This window comes from Neovison vison, chromosome 1 (genome assembly GCF_020171115.1).
Source record: "Neovison vison isolate M4711 chromosome 1, ASM_NN_V1, whole genome shotgun sequence".
NCBI lineage: Eukaryota > Metazoa > Chordata > Mammalia > Carnivora > Mustelidae > Neogale > Neogale vison.
Window position 1 is genome coordinate 26,896,151 of NC_058091.1, and position 21,782 is coordinate 26,917,932.

Sequence of the window (21,782 nt, forward strand, 5' to 3'; positions counted from 1 at the left end):
AACAATTTTAACATTGTTCTGAGTGACAATAAGAAGACTTATTGAGCATTCTGGGTATTGATATTTCTGCATGTTACTTAACCTCTTGGTACTGTTTTTCTCTTCTATGAAGTAGGGATGATACGAGGCCCTTTTTCTCATACTGTTTTGAGGATTACATGTGAAAATCATGTAAAGTGCTGAAAAGAGCACCTGGCATATTTAGGTGCTTTAATAATTGTTAGCTAATTAATTATTGTAATTATGATTATTATGTTCTGGATTTGCATTATTTTATTTAATTCTTGCAGTTAGCCCTTGAAATATTTCCCCTGTTTTACAGGTAGGAAAACTGAAGTTCTGCAAGGTTAAGTAATTTCCCAAAATCACAAACCTAGTAGTGACAGAGCCAGGATTCCAAACCATGTTGATCAAACTTCAAAGTCCCTACTTAAATGTATTACTTCTTTTTTTTTTTTTAAAGATTTTATTTATTTATTTGATAGAGATGGCAAGAGAGGGAATACAAGTAGGGGGGAATGGCAGAGGGAGAAGCAGGCTTCCCGTTGAGCAGGGTGCCCAGTGCAGAGCTCAATTCCAGGACCCTGGGATCATGCATGACCTGAGCCGAAGGCAGATGCTTAACAACTGAGCCACCCAGGCACCCCAAAGGCATTACTTCTGCGTAATGTTTTTTTTTTTTCCTCCTATACCAGAGTTTTAGAAATAATCAGCATTAAAACTGTAAGCACTTTATATTCTAGTTCACTTATTAAAGTTTATATGCCCAGTAGTTATAACAGAAGTGCTTTATTCAGAACGCAAAAGACTATTAGAAGTATGGATAAAATTAGACACTTTTATTTTATTTTTAATTTTTTTTTTAAAGTTTATTCAGGTCATCTCTACACCCAACTGGGGCTCTAACTCATTGCCTCAAGATCAAGAATTACGTGCCTCTCTGACTGAGCCAGCCAGACACTCCAATACATTTAACTTTTAAAAAAGAGAATATTTACTCTCTTCTTAACTGAAAGATAAGATACTAAAAGACATAAGTTAATCTCTCACAAGTTACTTTCAATAATAATAGTATTTTTATTAAGAACTAATAAAAAGTGATGTTTAAGCCGTTTGAAGCAAAACTAATATTTAACTCAGATGAATAAATTTACTGGTGTCCTACAAGCTGTCTGAAAGATAACCTCTTTGTGGTCTTGGATATTGATCATATTTATTTCTTGAAATTCCTTTGTGGAATTACACCATCCTGGTCCTTTGACTTTTATAGCTATGTGTATCATTTGCTAATCAGATTCTCAGTCCTGACCTGTGATCATAAACTCTTTTCTACGTGTTGTTCCCTGTATCTTTAATCTCTTGATCTTACCTTGTGTCCAACTTCATCTTTGTTCATGACTATATTTCCAGTGCTTCACCTGTGGCACTTTCTAATATTTATTTCCAAGTTCTTACTAGTTGCATGCCAGGTAAGCTGAAATTCAGAATATATAAAACCTCATTCAGTATCTTTGGACCTCTGCCTTCTAGGACTGTGGGGGTAGGTTTTGAGGGGAGGGTTTTCTCCCTTTAAGCTGTTTCATTAAATTCTATCCCTAGAGATCTTCTCTTACTTTTCATCTTTGTCAATCTGTCTTTCAGATTTCCTTTTTTTTCCTCTTCATCCTGTGACCAACTCCTTATCATCCAGTACTTAATATTTTAACTGTTGCTTACATCGTCTCGCTTTATACTGGTCCTACTCTCATTTTAATTACCCCATTTATTATGTTATCCCTCTGACCAAACACCCACAATGGTCCCTGTATCCCTCACTTGATTCTCAGGATCCATAATTATGTTCTCAGTATACTTATACAAACTTATTCCTTCATTCTATGTAGGGATGGACTCTGATTATGGTGGTTACCTTCCCTGCATCTTCCACGGAGACACAGTTTTACCTCCTCTGCCTTTTTCCTTGACTCCCTTACTGTAGTATACTCTCTTCTCTACATGCTTGAGCAGGTCTTACCCAGCTTAATGTTCTGGTTCAAACTGTGACCCCCTGAAAGCTTTGTACTCTCCTCATCTGCACAGTCTCTAAATTCTTAATGTGCTATACTTACAGCCCAGTGTGAGCCATCAGAGTGAATGGTGAGGACCTTAGCTGCCTAGGTAGCTGATATGATACAAGTCCGTTGCAGGGCATGTTGTAACCCATTTACATCTAAATGGAATTATAATAGCAAAACTTAATAATTATTTAGGGAGTAGTATGAAATCTGGTCTGTAGCCATTGTCCCAAACTTGAAAGATCCAGCCATGAGAATAGGTCAGTTAAACAGTTATGTCTCATTTCAGGAGACGGTCTTGCAAGTAGATTTCCAAAATTAGGACTGTATTTGCGAGAAATTAGGTATTTAATAAGAGGCATTTCTGTGGAAACAAAGGAAAAATAAAGGCTAATGGTCAGAATAAATTATAAACCAAATCTGAATCCTGAGGGCAGGATTTCTAGGTGATAGGCTCAAAGCAGCTTTGTGGTTTGAATTTTTCTAATGATGCTATCAGGTGTTAGGTGAACTTGCTGTTGCCCATTCAGCAACAGGCACAAAGATGGTCTGTATGTGAGATGTTGTGATGATTTTTCTGAAGCTGGTTATACCAAGTTGTTCTGTCCTACATCTCATGGCTTTAGGAAAATGGCACTTTTAAGTTCTCAGTGATTCCAAGTCAGAAGGGTGAGAGAAAAAATGGAAGTGTTAGTTAGGGGAGTTGTAGCCAGATACTGGAAGAAACGAATAGAATTCATGATATGGTTCAGTTTACAGGTAAAAAACAAAACCTCAACAACAATTAAAAGCGCTAAAATCTGATATCCACAAAGGTGTATTACTGAAACATAATTTATTCTCTATATAGTCATCCTCATTTCTATCAGAGATAAGGAAAATAAGGCTGAAGTGTTTGTAAAGTAAGTCCACTGTCTTTAAACTTGGCCTGCAGCATGAATAGTGATTGATCATGTAGAATCTTATAAGTCAGCTTTGCTGGAATTTTTCTTAAGGAATTTCAGATTGAACTTTTGAAAGCTGCTCAAGGCTAGGAAGCCAAGCCAAAGACTTGATGTCAGACTTCATCTATAATACCTATACATATGGGTGAATTCCTCATTTTTTGAGGTTCTTGATATATTCTGATATTCCTGGGCCTGCCAGGCAGTGACTTCCTCACTCATCTTGTAAGGCTACTGGGAATCCTATAAGGTACCAAACTGATTTTACTCAAGGGGCTTAATTGGTTACATAAAGTCAGCCTTGTTTTTTTTAAAGTTGTCTTGGCATATCTGAATCTATGCATATCTCTCTCAAATATTAATGACATTCCACTCAAAGCCTTGGTAATGTAACCAGTGTTTCCAGTTGTGTCCTGGTACAGGGAGAACAGATTCACAATTGAAATTACATAAATAACTATACTGCTGCAAAAATAAAAGAATACTCACTGAGAGTTCCCAAATTCTGGAGGGATCAGGTGGGGGAAATAAGTGATTGTGTTTCATCTTCATTCAGAAAGGTATGCTTAACCAAAATGCTGTAAGTCATAGCTATCTTAATAGAAAAAAGTTTCCTTAAATCTGAAAAACAAAAAATTAAAGAACCAGCAATGTTTCAAACAAAACTCATAAAAAATTAAAATCATTCTCATCAGTTCATCCAGTCCTTGTGATACTTGATCTTGATCTTCTGTTAGTTTTGTGAATCTATTTTTTCCTGAGAGTTCTGTCATTTCTTACTCAGTTCAGTATTTGATCTGAAAGTTATCAGAAACCTAGGCTTGTCAGAGTCCTTTCCAGGAATCTCCTTGAAGATGAAGCATTTGTGCAAAAGTGTAAGAGTGAAACACTGTCTCTAAATGATGAAAGACTTAAAAATGCCCATGTTTTAAATTATAACACAACTGAGAAGGAAATTTGACTATTTCTGTGACACACTTTTTTAAAAATTTAATTTTTTTTTAGTGTTCCAAGATTCATTGTTTATGCATCACACTCAGTGCTCCATGTTTGACACACTTTTTTTTTTTTTAAGATTTTATTTATTTATTTGACAGACAGATCACAAGTAGGTGGAGAGGCAGGCAGAGAGAGAGGAGGAAGCAGCCTCCCCGCTGAGCAGAGAGCCTGATAAGGGGCTCCATCCTAGGACCCTGGGATCATGACCTGAGCCAAAGGCAGAGGCTTTAACCCACTGAGCCACCCAGGTGCCCCTGATGTACATTTTAAGATGATAACTGGAATGATGATTGATAATATTCTGTATCAGATTTAGGAATTTGATAGAATTTCTAGAATGCTTATATTAATAGCATATATCCATACAAGGATATTCATAAGGAAGGTTTAGCATTATTTCTTATTTGACAGTACTTCTCATAAAACTTTACCTATCAAATAAGCCTAATTAATTCAATGTTTCTCTTTTTATAAGGAGAGTGAACACATCTTTTGAGATGTTCCAGGGTTCTCTAGAAAATCCTAAAATTATTTCCAGATCAAAAAGACTTTATTTAGAATTTGATTTTGGGAACTTAGTCAAAAACATCAAAAAGTTTTAGACACTTGACTAAGTAGGATCACAGATAATTATGAAACAATACTTAATTATCTACTTAGCTAGAATGACAAAAGATTTTAAAGGCATATATAGAAAATTACATAGTTCTGAGCAAAATTCAGCTCCTTTAATATTGAGAAGACTCAGTTTGCTTAAGTAATCAAAGACCTGATTAAAACCATATGAAACACGGGTTATTTTGATAAAACAGAGAATCTTTTCCTTCTAACTAGATTACTTAAAAGGTAAAGCAAAACCTTTCATAATCTAGTATCAAGAGCTGCCCAATACGCCCAAGAAAACTTTGTCCTTTTAGCAGATGAAAGAAAATTATATATGCATAGAATTGATATTAAACTTTACAAACAAACAAACAAACAACAAATCCTTAAAAGTTTTAGCCAACTCAGCCACACAGGATAAAATTCTTTCTCTTTCTTCTCGACTTTCTATACCATTTTGTTCTTTATTTTCCTCTTTCCCATTCTGAAACGGCCAGTTTTACTTTAGGACAAATTTACTTTCTTTTCCATTAACAAAAATACATCTTCATTCCTTATACCTTCTCTTAGCTAAAGACACATCCTACTTTCCTTGCATGCAGAAATGTTTCCCATGTTATTTGTAGTAGTTATAATTACATATGTTATTTAGAATTCTTTGCCCTTAGAAACCTTTCCTAACAAAAAGCAAGAAGTAAAACTTTGAAATGTTAAACCAACATTCTTCACACTGGCAAATTTATGAGTGTATTTCATAATTTCTATCAATATACATTTCCTCATAGTACAGTTTTTCACAAGACATGCTTACTACAGACCCAAATATCTTTAGTTCCTTTGTAACAAGAGGTCAAAAGTAGGTAAACTTCAACTTGTTTTGCAATTGCTGTTTCAGTATTTTATTTTATTTGGAAATGGTTTGGACATTTGGTGAATTTCCTTCATTTAACTTAGCAAAATTCTAGGGCTGGAAGTTAACAAAAATTTTAGAAACTAGTTTTAACTAGATACATCATAACATATTTATTGCTGAAAAGCTCACCTAGAAACTCTTATCCCATTTAACATTTATCTAAATCTCTTGATCACAGCAATTATGTTTAGATGACCCATGAAAAACTTTATTAGGTAGCATCATCCCAAGTTATTTTTCTTGCTGACAGATTTTGTAATAGAGGTAACATGAATTTGTTTGACTAGTAAATGCTGGTAGAATATGTTTTTTAATCTGCATTTTATTTAACATAATTAGTTATATTAATATGATCTGTTATATTTAGTATATAATATGTATTATATGTGTATAATATAATTATGTTAGTTACAGGTTATTACATATATATTAATTACATATAATCTGATATATATCTATATCTATATATCTGAAGACATACTTCTTTAAATTACACCAGATTTAAACAAGCTTTTACTTCCCACAGATTATCCCAGATCATGTGAATTTGTAAATATTTGGGTTAGTTTTGGGGGCCCCTGGGGGTACCTGGATGGCTCAGTTGGTTAAACATTTGCCTTTGGCTCAGGTCATGATCCCAGGCCCTGCATCGGGCTTCCTGCTCAGTGGGGAGTCGGCCTCTCCTTCTGCCTACTGCTCCCCCTGCTTGTGCTTTCTCTATCATATAAATAAATAAAATCTTTAAAAAACATTTAGGTTAGTTTCAATATTTTTGAGTTTTAGGAATACTTAATTCATAAGTGCTTATTTTTAAGCCAATTAAATAGAGTTCTTTTACAAATTTTGGCAATACCATCTGGAGTTTGAGAGAAGAAAATCACATATATAACATATTCATAGACATACATAAACATGCAGACAGACACAAAGGCCTATAGCTTCAATTCCAGCATCCTCGTCATGAATCAGGTAAAATATAAAACTTACTAGTGTATAAATATCAGCTGAATCCAGATTGGCAGACAGAATAAGCTAAGGTTGCCTGCTCCAGTGGCTAAAGCTTTTTACTAGTATCTGTGGAGAAGACTTTTAAGATTTGTATTTATCCTTAACAAATAATTCTTAAGGAGGCTGTGGACTAGAGTTTGGGCAAAAGAGCTGTTATAGCATGTTTTGTATTTTAAAAGGCCTCTTTACCCCTCTTTTTTTTCCCTTTAGTCTCAGGCAATCATGGGTAGAGTTTTAGTTACCTCTTGGGGTGTTTATCTTTCAAAGACATTGAGGATTAACATCTTCAGGGGGCAGAGAAAGGATGTAAGTTTTCTCCTAGGAGTTCTGGTGCTTTTTTCATGGTTTCCGAGGTCATAATAAAATGTAGTAGTGCCACCCTGTAATTAGGGGGAGTGCCTTGTAAAAGTAATTCACTAGACTCAAGACCAAATGAGACCTCTTCAGGTTGGAAACAAAGAAGGGGTTATTTGGATTACTGTGGTCATGGAAATGATGAATCCAATGGACTGTGGGAATTTTGAGCAGGAGGATATAGGCTTCCTCTGTGAGCCTTAGCAGTGATCACTGTTGGAAGGATGGGTACAGTGCTAGGCAGCATATATGCAAGTGAGGAAGGGGAGGGACTCCCCATGAGTATTAGTGGCTCTGGGGGCCTTTGTCTTCGCACTTCCCTCTTCCTCCTCAGGAGAGGCCTCAATAACCCCTTCAGCTTTTCCCTTGGCAGTAGGAACACCTTGTGAGGTGTGCTTGTAGTTATGCCCCCATTCAGCAGAAAACTTAGGGGGCTCAGAAAATGCGCTATCTCAGAAGGAATGAGCATTATGGTCCAGATGGATCTTTAAGAAAGTTATGGATTTGGCTGGAGAGAGGCAAGATGGCAGTAGTGTAGCAGACTGGTGTGATGGGTCCCAGGAGTTCAGCTAGATAATTATCAAACCATTCCAAACACCTACAGACTCAACAGAAGATAGAAGAGAAGAGCAGGAATTCTAGGAACAGAAAATTGACCACTTTCTGAAAGTTAGGACATGCAGTGAAGTGAGTCTGAAGGGATGGGAAGATAGACCGCTGGGGCAGGGGCCAGCTCCCAGCAAGTGGTGGAGCAGTGGAACACAAAATCAGAACTTTTAGAAGTCTGCTCCACTGAGGGACATTGCTCCATAGGCTAAGCAGGGGTGGAACCCTTATGCAGACATTGTGGTCTCAGGTACTGTGGGGTCACAGAAAGATTGGGGGTGTCTGAGTGTGGCAGAACTCCCAGGTATCGGAGCAGGGAAGCCAATGACAGAGACAGAGCTGAGGAGTGAGCTTTCAGATCGGGGTTACTTAAACTGTGATCCAAGGCACAGTCAGACCACTGCTGTTCAAGCAGGGACCCCACAAGTAACAGATCTGGGGAGACTCACCCTCCTCCTCTGAGAGGAGCAGTGCGGCAGGAATCTCCTGGGTTTGGAGACTCCAAATGGGGCTGTGCACCAGAGATAGAAACACTTGGTCACAGACTGGGTGAGTATAAAGCACGGCCGGAGACCAGGAAGACAGAAGTGATGACTGCTTATCTCTGAGGGCACACTGATGAGTGGGGCCCCGAGCTCTCGGCTCCTCTGGGCTGGAGATTGGGAGGCTGCCATTTTCATTCCCATCATGTAGGGCTCTATGGAAAACGTTCAGGGAACAAAAGCTCCTGAGAGCGAACTGGAGCAGATTTCTTTTTTTTTTTTTTTTTCAAAGATTTTATTTATTATTTATTTGACAGAGATCACAAGTAGGCAGAGAGGCAGGCAGAGAGAGAGGGGGAAGTAGGCTCCCGGCAGAGCAGAGAGCCCAATGTGGGGCTTGATCCCAGGACTCTGGGATCATGACCTGAGCTGAAGGCAGAGGCTTTAACCCACTGAGCCACCCAGGCGCCCCTGGAGCAGATTTCTTAGCCTGAACTCTGGCAAGAGCGGTGCAGTTCTGCCTTGGGCAAAGACATTTGAGACTCACTGCAATAGGCTTCTCCCCAAGAAGATCCGTGAGAACATCCAGCCAAGACCAAACTCATCAATCAAGGAGAACATTGGAACTCCAGAGACAGGGAAAAGCAATGCAAAGAACTCATGGCTTTTTCCCCAGGATCCTTTAGTCTTGCAAAGTTAAATTTTTAAATTTAACTTTAAATTATTATTTTTCTTATTCTGTTTTTTTTAACTTTTCCTCTTTCCTGTCTTAATGTTTTTTAACTAGTTTATCTTAACAGTACATTTCTAAAAAAAATATTTTTCAAGCTTCATTTTTATAGTCATATTTTATCCTTCATTGTATTTAACCTTACTTTTTGTACACATAGAGGTTTTTTTTTTTTTTCTAAAAAATTTTGGGATACAGTTTCTTCGAATAGATCAAAATATACCCTAAATCTAGTGCATGGCTTTGTTCTAGTCTCCAGCCTGAGTACATTCTCTCCTCTTTTTTTTTTCTTTTTCCAACCAACTTATCAATTCCTTTTTTAGAATTAAAAAAAATTTTTTTTCATCTTTACAGTCATATTCCATCCCTTCATTGTGTTTACCCTTATTTGTGTGTGTGTGTGTGTGTGTGTGTTGTGTATATGTTTTTCTTTAAATTTTGGGAGGTAGTTTCCTTCTAAGAGACCAAAATATACCCAAAATCAAGTGGGTGGCTTTGTTCTGTTCACCAGTCTAATATATATACACATTTTTTTTTCTTTTTATTCCCCGTCCCCCCAGTTTTGGGTCTCTTCTGATTTAGTTAGTGTACATTTTTTTCTGAGGTCTTTGCCACCCTTTTAGTATTTTATTCTTTTGTTCATATATTCTTATCTGGATAAAAACGACAAGGTGGAAAAACTCGCCACAAAAAAACAAAAACAAAAACAAGAGACAGTAATGACGGCTAGGGGCCTAATCAATATGGACATTGGTAAGATGTCAGAACTAGAGTTCAGAATGATGATTATCAGGGTGCTAGCTAGGCTCAAAAAAGGCGTGGAAGATAATAGAGAAACCTTTCTGGAGAAATAAAAGAACTAAAATCTAACCAAGTTGAAATCAAAAAAGGTGTTAATGAAGTGCAATAAAAAATGGAGGCTCTTACTGCCAGGATAAATGAGGCAGAAGAGAGAATTAGTGTATAGAAGACCAAATGATGGAGAATAAAGAAGTTGAGCAAAAGAGAGACAAACAACTACTAGGCTATGAGAGGAGTATTAGATAAGTGATACCATAAGACGAAACAATATTAGAATAATTGGGATTCCAGAAGAAGAAGAAAGAGAGGGGCAGAAGATATATTGAAGCGAAATTTAGTGGAGAATTTCCCTAATATGGCAAAGGGAAGAAACATCAAAATCCAGGAGGTACAGAGAAACCCCTCTCAAAATAAATAAAAATAGGTCCACACCCCGTCATCTAGTAGTAAAATTTACAATCTTAGGGACAAAGAGAAAATTCTGAAAGCAACTTGGGACAAGAGATCTGTAACATACAATGGTAGAAATATTAGATTGGCAGAAGACTTATCCGCAGAGACCTGGCAGGCCAGAAAAGACTGGCATGATATATTCAGAGCACTAAATGAGAAAAATATGCAGCCAAGAATACTTATTCAGCTAGACTATCATTGAAAATAGAAGGAGAGATAAAAAGTGTCCAGGAAAAACAAAAATTGAAATAATTTGCAAACACCCAACCAGCCCTATAGGAAATATTAAAAGGGGTCCTCTAAGCAAAGAGAGCCTAGAAGTAGTACACCAGAAAGGAACAGAGACAATATACAGTAACAGTCACCTTACAGGAAATACAATGGCACTAAATTCATATCTTTCAATACTTACCCTGAATGTAAATGGGCTAAATTCCCTAATCAAAAGACACAGGGTGGGCGCCTGGGTGGCTCAGTGGGTTAAGCCGCTGCCTTCGGCTCAGGTCATGATCTCAGGGTCCTGGGATCGAGTCCCGCATCGGGCTCTCTGCTCAGCGGGGAGCCTGCTTCCTCCTCTCTCTCTCTGCCTGCCTCTCTGCCTACTTGTGATCTCTGTCGAATAAAAAAAAAAAAAAAAAAAAAGACACAGGGTATCAGAATGGATAAAAACCAAAACCCATCAATATGCTGTCTACAAGAAACTCATTTTAGACCTAAAGACACCTCCAGATTTAAAGTGAGGGGTGGAAAACAATTTACCATGCTAATGGGCATCAAAAGAAAGCTGGGGTGACAATCCTTCTATCATCTAAATTAGATTTTAAGCCAAAGACTGTAATAAGAGATGAGGAAGTGCCATCTTCTGATGGCACATGGGAGAAGAATGAGGCACAAACAAGTCAGCTGCAAGAGAATGGGAGCAGGGGGCGAGAATAGAAAAGACTGTTGCTCCGAACAACTCCTCAGTCATATTTATTAGAAAGTGAGTAACAACCAATGAAGAAGCCGGAGTAGATTACACAGTTATCGTGAGTTTTGTAGATACATAAGAAGAAAGGCAAAGTATGTCTGGTCACATAGTACACGACCCATAGTGAGCAAGCCCAAACGAAAGGATTGTCTGACTAACTGCTTATGCTCTCTGGGAAAGGGGAGATAATGGAAAAATGAAGTAGGTGGCATTCTGCCCTAAGCGAGCCAGGCATCCCCAGCTGCTCGGCTTCAAGGATGTATGTCGTCCTTGCCCCAAAAGACCTGTTGCTAGTACATGTTTTTCTTAAAGCTATATCTAAGCATGCTTGGTAAATAGTATAATTTCTCAAAGTTTATATTTTAAGCAGTACATTGTTCTGAGGGACAGTTATAAGGAAGGAACTATCATACTTAAAGGGTCGGTCCAACAAGAAGATCTAACAATTTAAATACCTATACCTTTAACATGGGAGCAGCCAACTATATAAACCAATTAACAAAATCAAAGAAACACATTGACAATAATACAATAATAGTAGGGAACTTTAACACCCCCCTCACTGAAATAGACAGATCATCCAAGCAAAAGATCAACAAGGAAATAAAGGCCTTAAATGACACACTGGACCAGATGGACATCACAGATATATTATTCCATAGTACATTCCATCCCCAACAGAATACACATTCTTCTCTAGTGCACATGGAACATTCTCCAGAATAACCACATTCTGGGTCACAAATCAGGTCTCAACTGGTACCAAAGATTGGGATCATTCCTTGCATATTTTCAGACCACAATGTTCTGAAGCTAAAACTCAATTACAAGAGGAAAGTTGGAAAGAACTTAAATGCATGGAGGCTAAAGAGCATCCTACTAAAGAATGAACGGGTCAACCAGAAAATTAAAGAAGAACTGAAAAAATTCATGGGAACAAATGAAAATGAAAACACAACTATTCAAAATCTGTGGGACACAGCAAAGTTGGTCCTGAGAGGAAAGTATATAGTCATCCAACCTTTCTTAAAAAACAAGAAAGGTCTCAAATACACAACCCAACCTTATACCTAAAGGAGCTGGAGAAAGAAAAGCAAAGAAAGCCTAAACCCAGCAGATGAGAAATCATAAAGATCAGAGCAGAAATCAATGAAATAGAAAGCAAAAGAATGGTAGAACAAGTCAATGAAACTAGGAACTGTTGGTTCTTTGAAAGAATTAGTAAGATTGATAAACCCCTGGCCAGACTTATCAAAAAAGAAAAGAGAAAGGACTGAAATTAATAAAATCATGAATGAAAAAGGGGAGATCATAACCAATACCAAAGAAATACAAACACCAGGTTCATATATAATAATAATATATTATGAGCAACTATACACCAGCAAATTTGACAATCTGGAAGAAATGGATGCATTCCTAGAGACATATAAACTGCCAAAATTGAACCAGGAAGAAAGAGAAAACCTGAACAGACCCATAACCAGTAAGGAAATTGAAGTAGTCATCAAAAATCTCCCAACAAACAAGAGCCCAGGGCCAGATGGCTGCCCAGGGGAATTCTACCAAACATTTAAAGAAGAATTAATAGCTATACTCCTAAAACTGTTCCAAAAAATAGAAATGGAAGGAAGACTTCCAAAATCATTTTATGAGGCCAGCATTACCTTGGTTCCAAAATCAGACAAAGATCCCACCAAAAAGGAGATTTACAGACCAATATCCTTGATGACCACAGATGCAAAAATTCTCACCCAAATACTAGCCATTAGGATCCAACAGTACATTAAAAGTATTATTACCACAACCAAGTGGGATTTATTCCTGTGCTACAAGGTTGGTTCAGCATCCACAAATCAATCACTGTGATACAATACATTAATAAAAGGAAGAACAAGAATCATGATACTCTAAATAGATGTTGAAAAAGCATTTGACAAAGTACAGCATCCTTTCTTGATGAAAACTGTTCAAAATGTAAGGATAGAGGGTACATACCTCAATGTCATCAAAGCCATCTATGAAAAACCCACAGTGACTATCATTCTCAATGGGGAAAAACTGAGAGCTTTTCCCTTAAGGTCAGAAACACAGCTAGGATGTCCACTATTACTACTGCTATTAAACATAGTACTAGAAGTCCTAGCCTCGGCAATCAGACAACAAAAAGAAATAAAAGGCATCCGAATTGGCAAAGAAGTCAAACTCTCACTCTTTGCAGGTGATACAATACTTTATATGGAAAACCCAAAAGACTCCACTCCAAAACTGCTAGAACTCATACAGGAATTCAGCAACATGTCAGGATATAAAATCAATTCAGGGAAATCAGTTGCATTTCTATACAGCAACAGCAAAACAGAAAAAAGAGAAATTAAGGAGTCAGTCCCATTTACAATTGCATCCAAAACCATAAGATACCTAGGAATAAATCTAACCAAAGAGGCATAGAATTTGTGCTCAGAAAACTGTAAAGTACTCATGAAAGAAATTGAGGAAAACACAAAGAAGTGGAAAAACGTTCCATGCTCCTGGATTAGAAGAATAAATATTGTGAAAATGTCTATACTACCTAAAGCAGTCTACACATTTAATGCAATCCCTATCACAATACCATCAATTTTTTTTCAAAGCATAGAACAAATAATCCTGAAATTTATATGGAACCAGAAAAGACCCTGAATAGCCAGAGGAATGTTGAAAAAGAAAGCCAGAGTTGGTTGCATCACAATTCCAGACTTCAAGGTCTTTTACAAAGCTGTAACCATCAAGACAATATGGTACTGATACAAAAACAGACACAGATCAATGAAACAGAATAGAGAGACCAGAAATAGATCATCAACTCTATGTTGAACTAAACTTTGACAAAGCAGGAAAGAATGTCCAATGGAAAACAGACAGTTTCTTCAACAATGGTGTTGGGAAAATTGGACAGCCACATGCAGAAGAATGAAACTGGACCATGTCCTTACACCACACACGAACATAGACTCAAATGGAAGAAAGACCTCATTGTGAGATAGGAATCCGTCAAAATCCTTGAGGAGAACACAGGCAGCAACCTCTTCGACCTCAGCCACAGCAACTTCTTCCTAGAAACATCGCCAAAGGCAAGGGAATCAAGGGCAAAAGTGACTTCATCACTTCATCAAGTGGGGACTTCATCAAGATCAAAAGCTTTTACACAGCAAAGGAAATGGTCAATAAAACCAAAAGACAATTGACAGAATGGGAGAAGATATTCGCAAATGAATTATCAGATAAAGGACTAATATCTAAAAATCTATAAAGAACTTAACACCCAAAGAACAAATAATCCAATTGATAAATGGGCAAATGATATGAACAGACATTTTTGCAAAGAAGGCATCCATATGGCCAACAACACATGAAAAAGTGCTCAACATCACTTGGCATCAGGGAAATACAAGTCATAACCACAGTGAGATACCACCTCACACCAGTCAGAATGGCTAAAATTAACAAGATGGGAAGCGACAGATGTTGGAGAGGATGTGGAGAAAGGGGAACCGTCCTACGCTGTTGGTGGGAATGTAAGTTGGGGCCGCCACCCTGGAAAATAGCATGGAGGTTCCTCAGAAAGTTGAAAATAGAGCTAACCTACCACCCAGCAAATCACACTACTGGGTATTTACCCTAAAGATACAAATGTAGTGATCCGAAGGGGCATGTGCACCTGAATGTTTATAGTAGCAATGTCCATAATAGCCAAACTGGATAGAACCTAGATATCCATCAACAGATGAATGGGTAAAGAAGATTTGGTATATATATACAATGGAGTACAATGTAGCCATGAAAAGAAATGAAATCTTGCCATTTGCAATGACATGGATGGAACTAGTGGGTATTATGCTGAGCAAAATAAGTCAATCAGAGAAAGACAATTATCATATGATCTCCCTGAGATGAGGAATTTGAGAGACAGAGTAGGGGGTTTGCGGTGTAGGGAAGGGAAAAATGAAACAAGTTGGGATCAGGAGGGAGACAAACCATAAGAGACCCTTAATCTCGTTAAACAAACTGAGGGTTGCTGAGGGGGGGTAGTTAGGGATAGGGTGGCTGAGTTATGAACATTGGGGAGGGTATGTGATATGGTGAGTGCTGTGAAGTGTGTAAGTCTGACAATTCATAGACCTGTACCCCTGGGGCAAATAATACATTATATGTTAAAAAAATAATTAAAAAAATAAGTAATAAATAAATAACACATAATAATAAATAACACAGCTATTTAAAAAGAAAAAAAGGAAGTTATGGATTGCAGGGTGTTTAGAGGTAGCAGCCAGTATAGCCACTATGAGTAATAGTTAAGAGCCAGTTCCAAACAAGAAAACCTGCAATAACCAATTAGTCCCCCTCTCTCCTTCCTGCTGCATAAAATACTTAAGAAACATTTGAATTTCAGTTAAGGAATGATTTTTAACCTCAATTTCTACTTCTTGTTTTTATTCTATTACCTTAATCTTACTGGAAAATTGTTGTTACCAACCCTCTTTGTAGGCTGCTTTCCTTTTCAGGGTGTCACAGGAAACCTCTCCTGGATTGGAGTCTGCCTTCAGACTGATATGCACAGGGTCTTTGGGAAAAGTCCCTAGGCCTCTGGAGCATAAACCAAAGCCTTGGCATTTTGGTATGCATAATTGAGTAACACCTAGGAAGCACCCATGGGGGGTTTTACCAAGGAGCTGGTGTGCTTTGTCAGGTCCTTGTTCGGGACATTTATATTGGTCCATTAATTTTTTAAGCAATACTACACCAGGGATTGGACCCATAGTATCCTGTTGGGTCAGGGGACAAGTAGCAATGGTAGTAAGTAAAGTGGCAACACAGAGACTATAGGCCTTTGTGTGGGTTCTCTCTGTGTGGGTTCCCTCTTGCTATTGGCTTCCAGTTACAGGGCTTTGTTTTTCTTCTCGGTTAGGACATGTAATTTGGGCACACGCCACTTGCTCAGTGGTTACAAGTGGAAATTTCCAATCCTCCTCACCTAGCGGAATCATTTCCATCTACCTTTGGCCCAGAATCCTCCTTGGCAGTGACAGTAGCCTTGCACTCCAATCCACCCTCCCTTGCTTTCCTTGGCTATAGAGGTCCCTTATACACATTAATAATCAATTAAGACCTTTATAATTAGTAGTCTCATCATTTCATTGCAGCATATGGCCTTGCTTATGCTGCTCTGGGGAGATTCTTGAATTATTATGGCAGGCATGACATTTTAGGTTAGATATTGCAGGCAACACATGACAGAGGCAATGTGTAAAAGCACATAGCAGCATGACAGACCCCTAGCTAAAGGTGCTCCTTTCTCAGATGGTGAGTTTGGCAGTTAGTGGGCAAGTTGCAGGTAAAGTCATTCCCCTTGGTTAATTGCAAGGTCCTGCCCGTCCTGCCAATTATGCCAGTTGTCCTGTGTTGGTCTTAGCCTTTCAATACCCAGTCTTGTGCCTAGACCAGCTCTTGTGGTTTTTATTATGATTTCAAGATGCCCTTCAGCAATAACCATTAGGAGACTGAAAAAAATAAAGATTTATTACTTACAGGACCTGGGTATTACACAGCACACATGATAGAAATGGGGGAGTGGGAGAATGCATGGTAATGCACATGGGCCTGAAGTTCTGCTTTTATTGGGGCTGAGGTGGGAGCCAAGGGTTTCATAGGCTCACTGTTGGTGAATTTAAAACATAAGAGCAGGAATTTAAAGCATGGGAAGAGGAAAAACTGGGGGCCAAATGGTCAGTTATAGAAATCAACCAAGATTTCTAAAACAGAGGAGCCTTCCTTTGGGAAAGTGGCGTGGCTCCTTATCAAGTTATGTGCTGGCTTTCTGTTTATTTGAGATAGCCTCTTTGAAGTGGTTGCCTTGGCAATAAAAGCTTAAGTCAGGCACTTACATTAAAATAAGAAAAAATACCCTAATTGTCAAGGTTTACACTATGTATTCAAAGGATAGAAATAAGAATAAAGGTAGATAGTGGTGCCTGGGTGGCTTAATTCATTAAGTGTCGGACTCTTTTTTTTTAAAAAGATTTATTTATTTATTTATTTATTTGACAGAGAGAGAGATCACAAGTAGACAGAGAGGCAGGCAGAGAGAGAGAGAGAGAGAAGCAGAGCTGAGCAGAGAGCCCGATGCGGGATTCAATCCCACACTCTGAGATCATGACCTGAGCCGAAGGCAGCAGCTTCACCCAGTGAGCCACCCAGGTGCCCCTAAGTGTCTGATTCTTGATTTCAGGTCAGGTTGTCATGATCTCAGCCCTGTGTCAGACTCTGGGCTCAGTGCAGAGCTGGCTTGAGATTCCCTCTCCTCCCTCTGCCCCTTCCCAAGCTCTCGTACATGCTTTCTCTCTCGGTCTCTCTCTCACACAAAATAAATAAATAAATAAAAATAAAGTTATATCTAGAAGATCATTTTCATGAAAAATTGAATATAACATGCAGTGTAATTTTTCTGGTTTGGAAATTCATTCTTACAAGCATTGTTATGCTTCAGAGAAATTAGGAGAATGGTGTGCCTGGTGGCTCAGTTGGTTAGGCAGCTGCCTTTGGCTCAGCTCACGATCCCAGCACCCTGGAATCAGGCCCACAACAGGTTCCCTGCTCAGTGGGAAGCCTGCTTCTCTTTCTCCCTCTACCGCTCCCTCTGCTGGTATGCTTCTGCTCTCTCTCTCTCTGTCAAATAAATAAATAAAATTGTAAAAAGAAAGAAAGAAATTAGGAGTAAATCTCATCAATTACATATTTGATATTAAGTTTAGGTATAACCTAATTTATCAAGTCTCTTCTGTTAAAAATGGGAATTTAAAAATTATACTCTTTGTAATCAAAGTATTTCAGCTAGATCTGCCTTTTTGTGAATAGTTCTTGAAATATCAGAACATTATCTAGAACTATTTATTATAAATAAAGGTCTAAGGATGATTATTTGTGGAAAGGACATTAGCAGGCTCATTAATCTGATAGGTAGCTGTAATACTGCTGACATATTTTACTGTTTTTTTGTTGGGTGACATATTTTACTGTTTTTTTGTTGGGTTAGCCTTTTAAAGATCGCTGTGAATGGTTCTATGAGCATTTGCATTCAGGACAACCAGATTCAGACATGGTGCACAGGCCAGTGAATGAAAATGATATCCTGCTGGTTCACAGAGGTATGTTTAAAAAGAAGCTGATGTGGTTGAGGCACAAAATACCAGTTACTGTTAATTTTAATACATAAAATTAACCAGTGCTACATATTTAGATTCTATTTTTAGGAGTAGCTGTGAAGTTGTGTCAAAAGCAAATTGTGCAAAGCTAAAGCAAGGAATTGCTGTACGGTTCCATGGAGAAGAAGGCATGGTGGGTATAAAAATAAGTGCTATTAATGTCACTAGATATAAAAGATTGAAATGCACTTGAATAAAGTTTAGTATATAATTGATAATGGAAGAAATTTGAAATGATTCTAATTTGTTATTATTCAGAAAAAATTTCCACATATAATTCTGTTGATATTTAATTTTATTTTATTGAACTCAGGGTCAAGGTGTTGTGCGTGAGTGGTTTGATATTCTGTCTAATGAGATAGTCAATCCTGATTATGCATTGTTTACCCAGTCAGCTGATGGTAAGTTGTACAGTCTACATTATTTTTTCTGTTACTTCTCATATTTTCAAACTATATCAGTGCATTTTATCCTTTGATTCCCATAGTAATCTTGTGAGCTAGGAGTGGGATAGTCCCATTTCCTAGAAGAGAAAGTTGAATCCAGAGATTTTGTTAACTCGATTAATGAGTGGTAGGATCACGAGTGGAACCTGGTTCAGTCTAGCATTCTTTCCTCTACGTAGATGGTTCTCAAGGGCCAGTGCTGGCTGTAAGGAAGTTTTCATCAATCTTTTGTAAAGTAAAACTAAATTTATGCAATTTAAGGATTGTCCTTAGACTGCTTTTCTGAGCTAAAATTTCCTTTTGTGAAATAGTGCCTTAGAAAAGATGGACTTAGAAAAATACTTACTTGGAAAAATTAAAATTTGTTAACCCTATTTGAGTTTCCAAGTCTTAAAATTTATCAGTCATAAAAAACAGTCTAGATTTCATGGTGTTAAATCTTAACTAATAATCTATTTATGTATAGTAACTTAGTTTTCGGTCCTTTTAAAAGATTAAACCTAAACAGCTCTTATTATCTTATAATTGAAATAGGTTATTTGTTGAAATGGTACTTTCGACCTGCACAATTCTAATTCGATATAGTAGGCTGAATGGAAATGGTTACTGCCTCATCTATGAGAAGAATACTTGGCAGTTCTCTGACTTAAGAAAGACATACACAAGTGAAGACGGGATTTCAGTTTTTAAATGCTTTACGCAGTTGTTTTTATTTCCTGAAGATCTTTTCCTTCCCAGTGTTTAATTTATTTTTTGTAAGGAGAGAATGCATTATTAATTGTACTTCCTAATTGTCTCCAACTGAACCAGTAGATAAACCTCCACTGAATAAGGATGATGACAAGGAAAGAGGGGGACGGTGGTGGGCTGCAGGGATACTAGGAAACTGCAGGTATTCACTTCTGTGATGGGCTCCTCAGACACGCGTGGTGTATTTGAAGTTGTTTAGGAATACGTGACTGCTTTAATTGTATAACTTATGATTATTTGCTCTGAGGTGAATTTGGTGTTTTTGTTGTTGTTATGACAAATATGATGAGGTGGTGGGTTTAGTTAGGCCTGATCTTTGAAGCAAGATTTAGCATTAGAGCATTATATTTTAGCTTTATTTCATTTCTTTATAGTCCCCTATTCTGAGGCTGTCTGTTTAGTTTCATACCTGAAAAACAGATTTGGTGTGGAATTATGAGTCGAGGTAATTCCTCATACTATGAATATATTAGCAGAGCATATGCTAAAGCACAGAGATCATAAAGATTGTGATTTGTACTTTGTGTAAGCTATAGAAGTCTTCTCTTTGGGATCATAGTATTTATAAATTAGAATCTCAGTGAAATATTTCCTTGTTCTTAGGTTTAGTTGACTTGAAGGGAATTACATTAAAATTTTGAATTAAAAATTCCTAAATGTGGGAAATGTTTGGGTAGGCTTCATGTCTGTAATAATTTCTTTAAAACTTGCTTTCTAATTGAATTAAGATATTTACTGTAGAGTTTGGCCTTTGATGTTACGCTGGATGTGAATACAGGCTCTGCTCCTCTTGTTATCATCTTAGGCCAATAAATGTAACCTTTTTGGACCTCAATTTCTCCATTTGAAAATGGTGATAATATGTGTTTTGTGATGTGGTCAAAGAGAAATCAATTAGCTATTACGTAAAAAATGTTTAGCCTAGTGCCTAAGAAATACAGAAAGTACATAGAAAGTAGAAATAATTATTAGAAGCTATTTTTGAGTGGGAAACGACATTTTCTTGTTCACTAGGATTTTTCTGAGGTGATGAAAATAGCTGTGTCACAGTTTCATTTTATTTATTTATTTATTTTAAAAAAGATTTTATTTATTTGATAGGCAGAGATCACAAGTAGGCAGAGAGGCAGGCAGAGAGAGGGGGAAGCAGGCTCCCCGCTGAGCAGAGAGCCCAATGTGGGTCTTGATCCCAGGTCCCTGAGATTATGACCCAAGCCAAAGGCAGAGGCCAGCCCACTGAGCCACTCAGGCACCCCAGTTTCATTTACTTATTTATTTATTTATTTTAAAAAAGATTTTATTTATTTATTTGACAGACAGAGATCACAAGTAGGCAGAACAGTAGGCAGAGAGAGAGAGGAGGAAGCAGGCTCCCGCTGAGCAGAGAGCCCGATGTGGGGCTTGAACCCAGGACCCTGGGATCGTGACCTGAGCCGAAGGCAGAGGCTTTAACCCATTGAGCCACCCAGGCGCCCCTGCACTAGATATTTTTTTAGATTTTTGTTTTCATTGTGATCAAGTATATAACATAGTATGTATTCTTTTAACCACTTTAAAGTGTACAATTCACTGGCATTAAGTACATTGACAGTGTTGTGTAACCATCACCACCGTTTCCAGATGTTTTGTCATGTAAGTGGAATCATACTAGGTTTTGACAGTAATTGGTAACTATTACCTTTGCCATTTTTACTTATATATCTCTGTGGTACTTATTTAAAGTTGATTATTTGTGAGGTGCCTAGGTGACCGGTTGGTTAAGTGTCCAGACTCTCAAGATTCAGCTCAGGTCATGATCTCAGGTTGTGAGATTGAGCCCTGAGTCAGCCTCTGTGCTCAGTGGGGAGTCTGCTAGAGATTCTGTCTGTCTCCCTCTACCCCTCTCCCTGCTTGGGTGTGCTCACTTGCTCTCTCAAATAAAATCTTAAAAAAATAAAGTTGATTATTATGAGGATTAATTGGTTGACTTGTGGATTTTGGTGATTTTTCTAATAATTGTTAAAAGGCATCAAGTTCATTACTTAAGAACAGTTGTACATTTAAAATTTTAGTTAATTTAGTTAATTTAGTTACTCTCTTGTAGTGCTCTATTCCAATTTTAGTATATGTGCTCCCAAAGTGAGTGCTCTATTCCATAAGGAACAAAAAGTAGTGAAGATCTGCACTGGGCATGTATAGATGAATAAAACAATGCCTGTCCTAATTTATAACCTAGTATTTATACATTGCTGAGGAAAACGTGTATTATCTTTTAATGTATTATTTTCAGGATCTCTTTGACACATCTTCCAACCACTTTCAGTTAAAAGTATTTCTAAAATTTTCTCTTTGCAAAGACTTACCTGATAAGTATGTGTGAATTAATGATTATCTTCTGACAATTCCATTGTCTGTTACATATTCCATAAAGAACATTCTGCTGGAAGTT

The 21,782-nt window shown here is 37.6% G+C and overlaps 1 protein-coding gene across 4 annotated transcripts in view; it reads left to right on the forward strand.

Moving 5' to 3' along the window:
• HACE1 (HECT domain and ankyrin repeat containing E3 ubiquitin protein ligase 1) overlaps positions 1 to 21,782 on the forward strand; it is a 119,239-nt gene that overhangs the window by 68,189 nt on the left and 29,268 nt on the right. For all 4 annotated transcript variants that reach the window (XM_044244910.1, XM_044244928.1, XM_044244918.1 and 1 more), the window contains 3 exons: positions 17,990 to 18,101; positions 18,194 to 18,291; positions 18,472 to 18,559. In XM_044244910.1, coding sequence (XP_044100845.1) covers positions 17,990 to 18,101; positions 18,194 to 18,291; positions 18,472 to 18,559 — 298 coding nt within the window. The remainder of the gene's footprint in view (positions 1 to 17,989; positions 18,102 to 18,193; positions 18,292 to 18,471; positions 18,560 to 21,782) is intronic.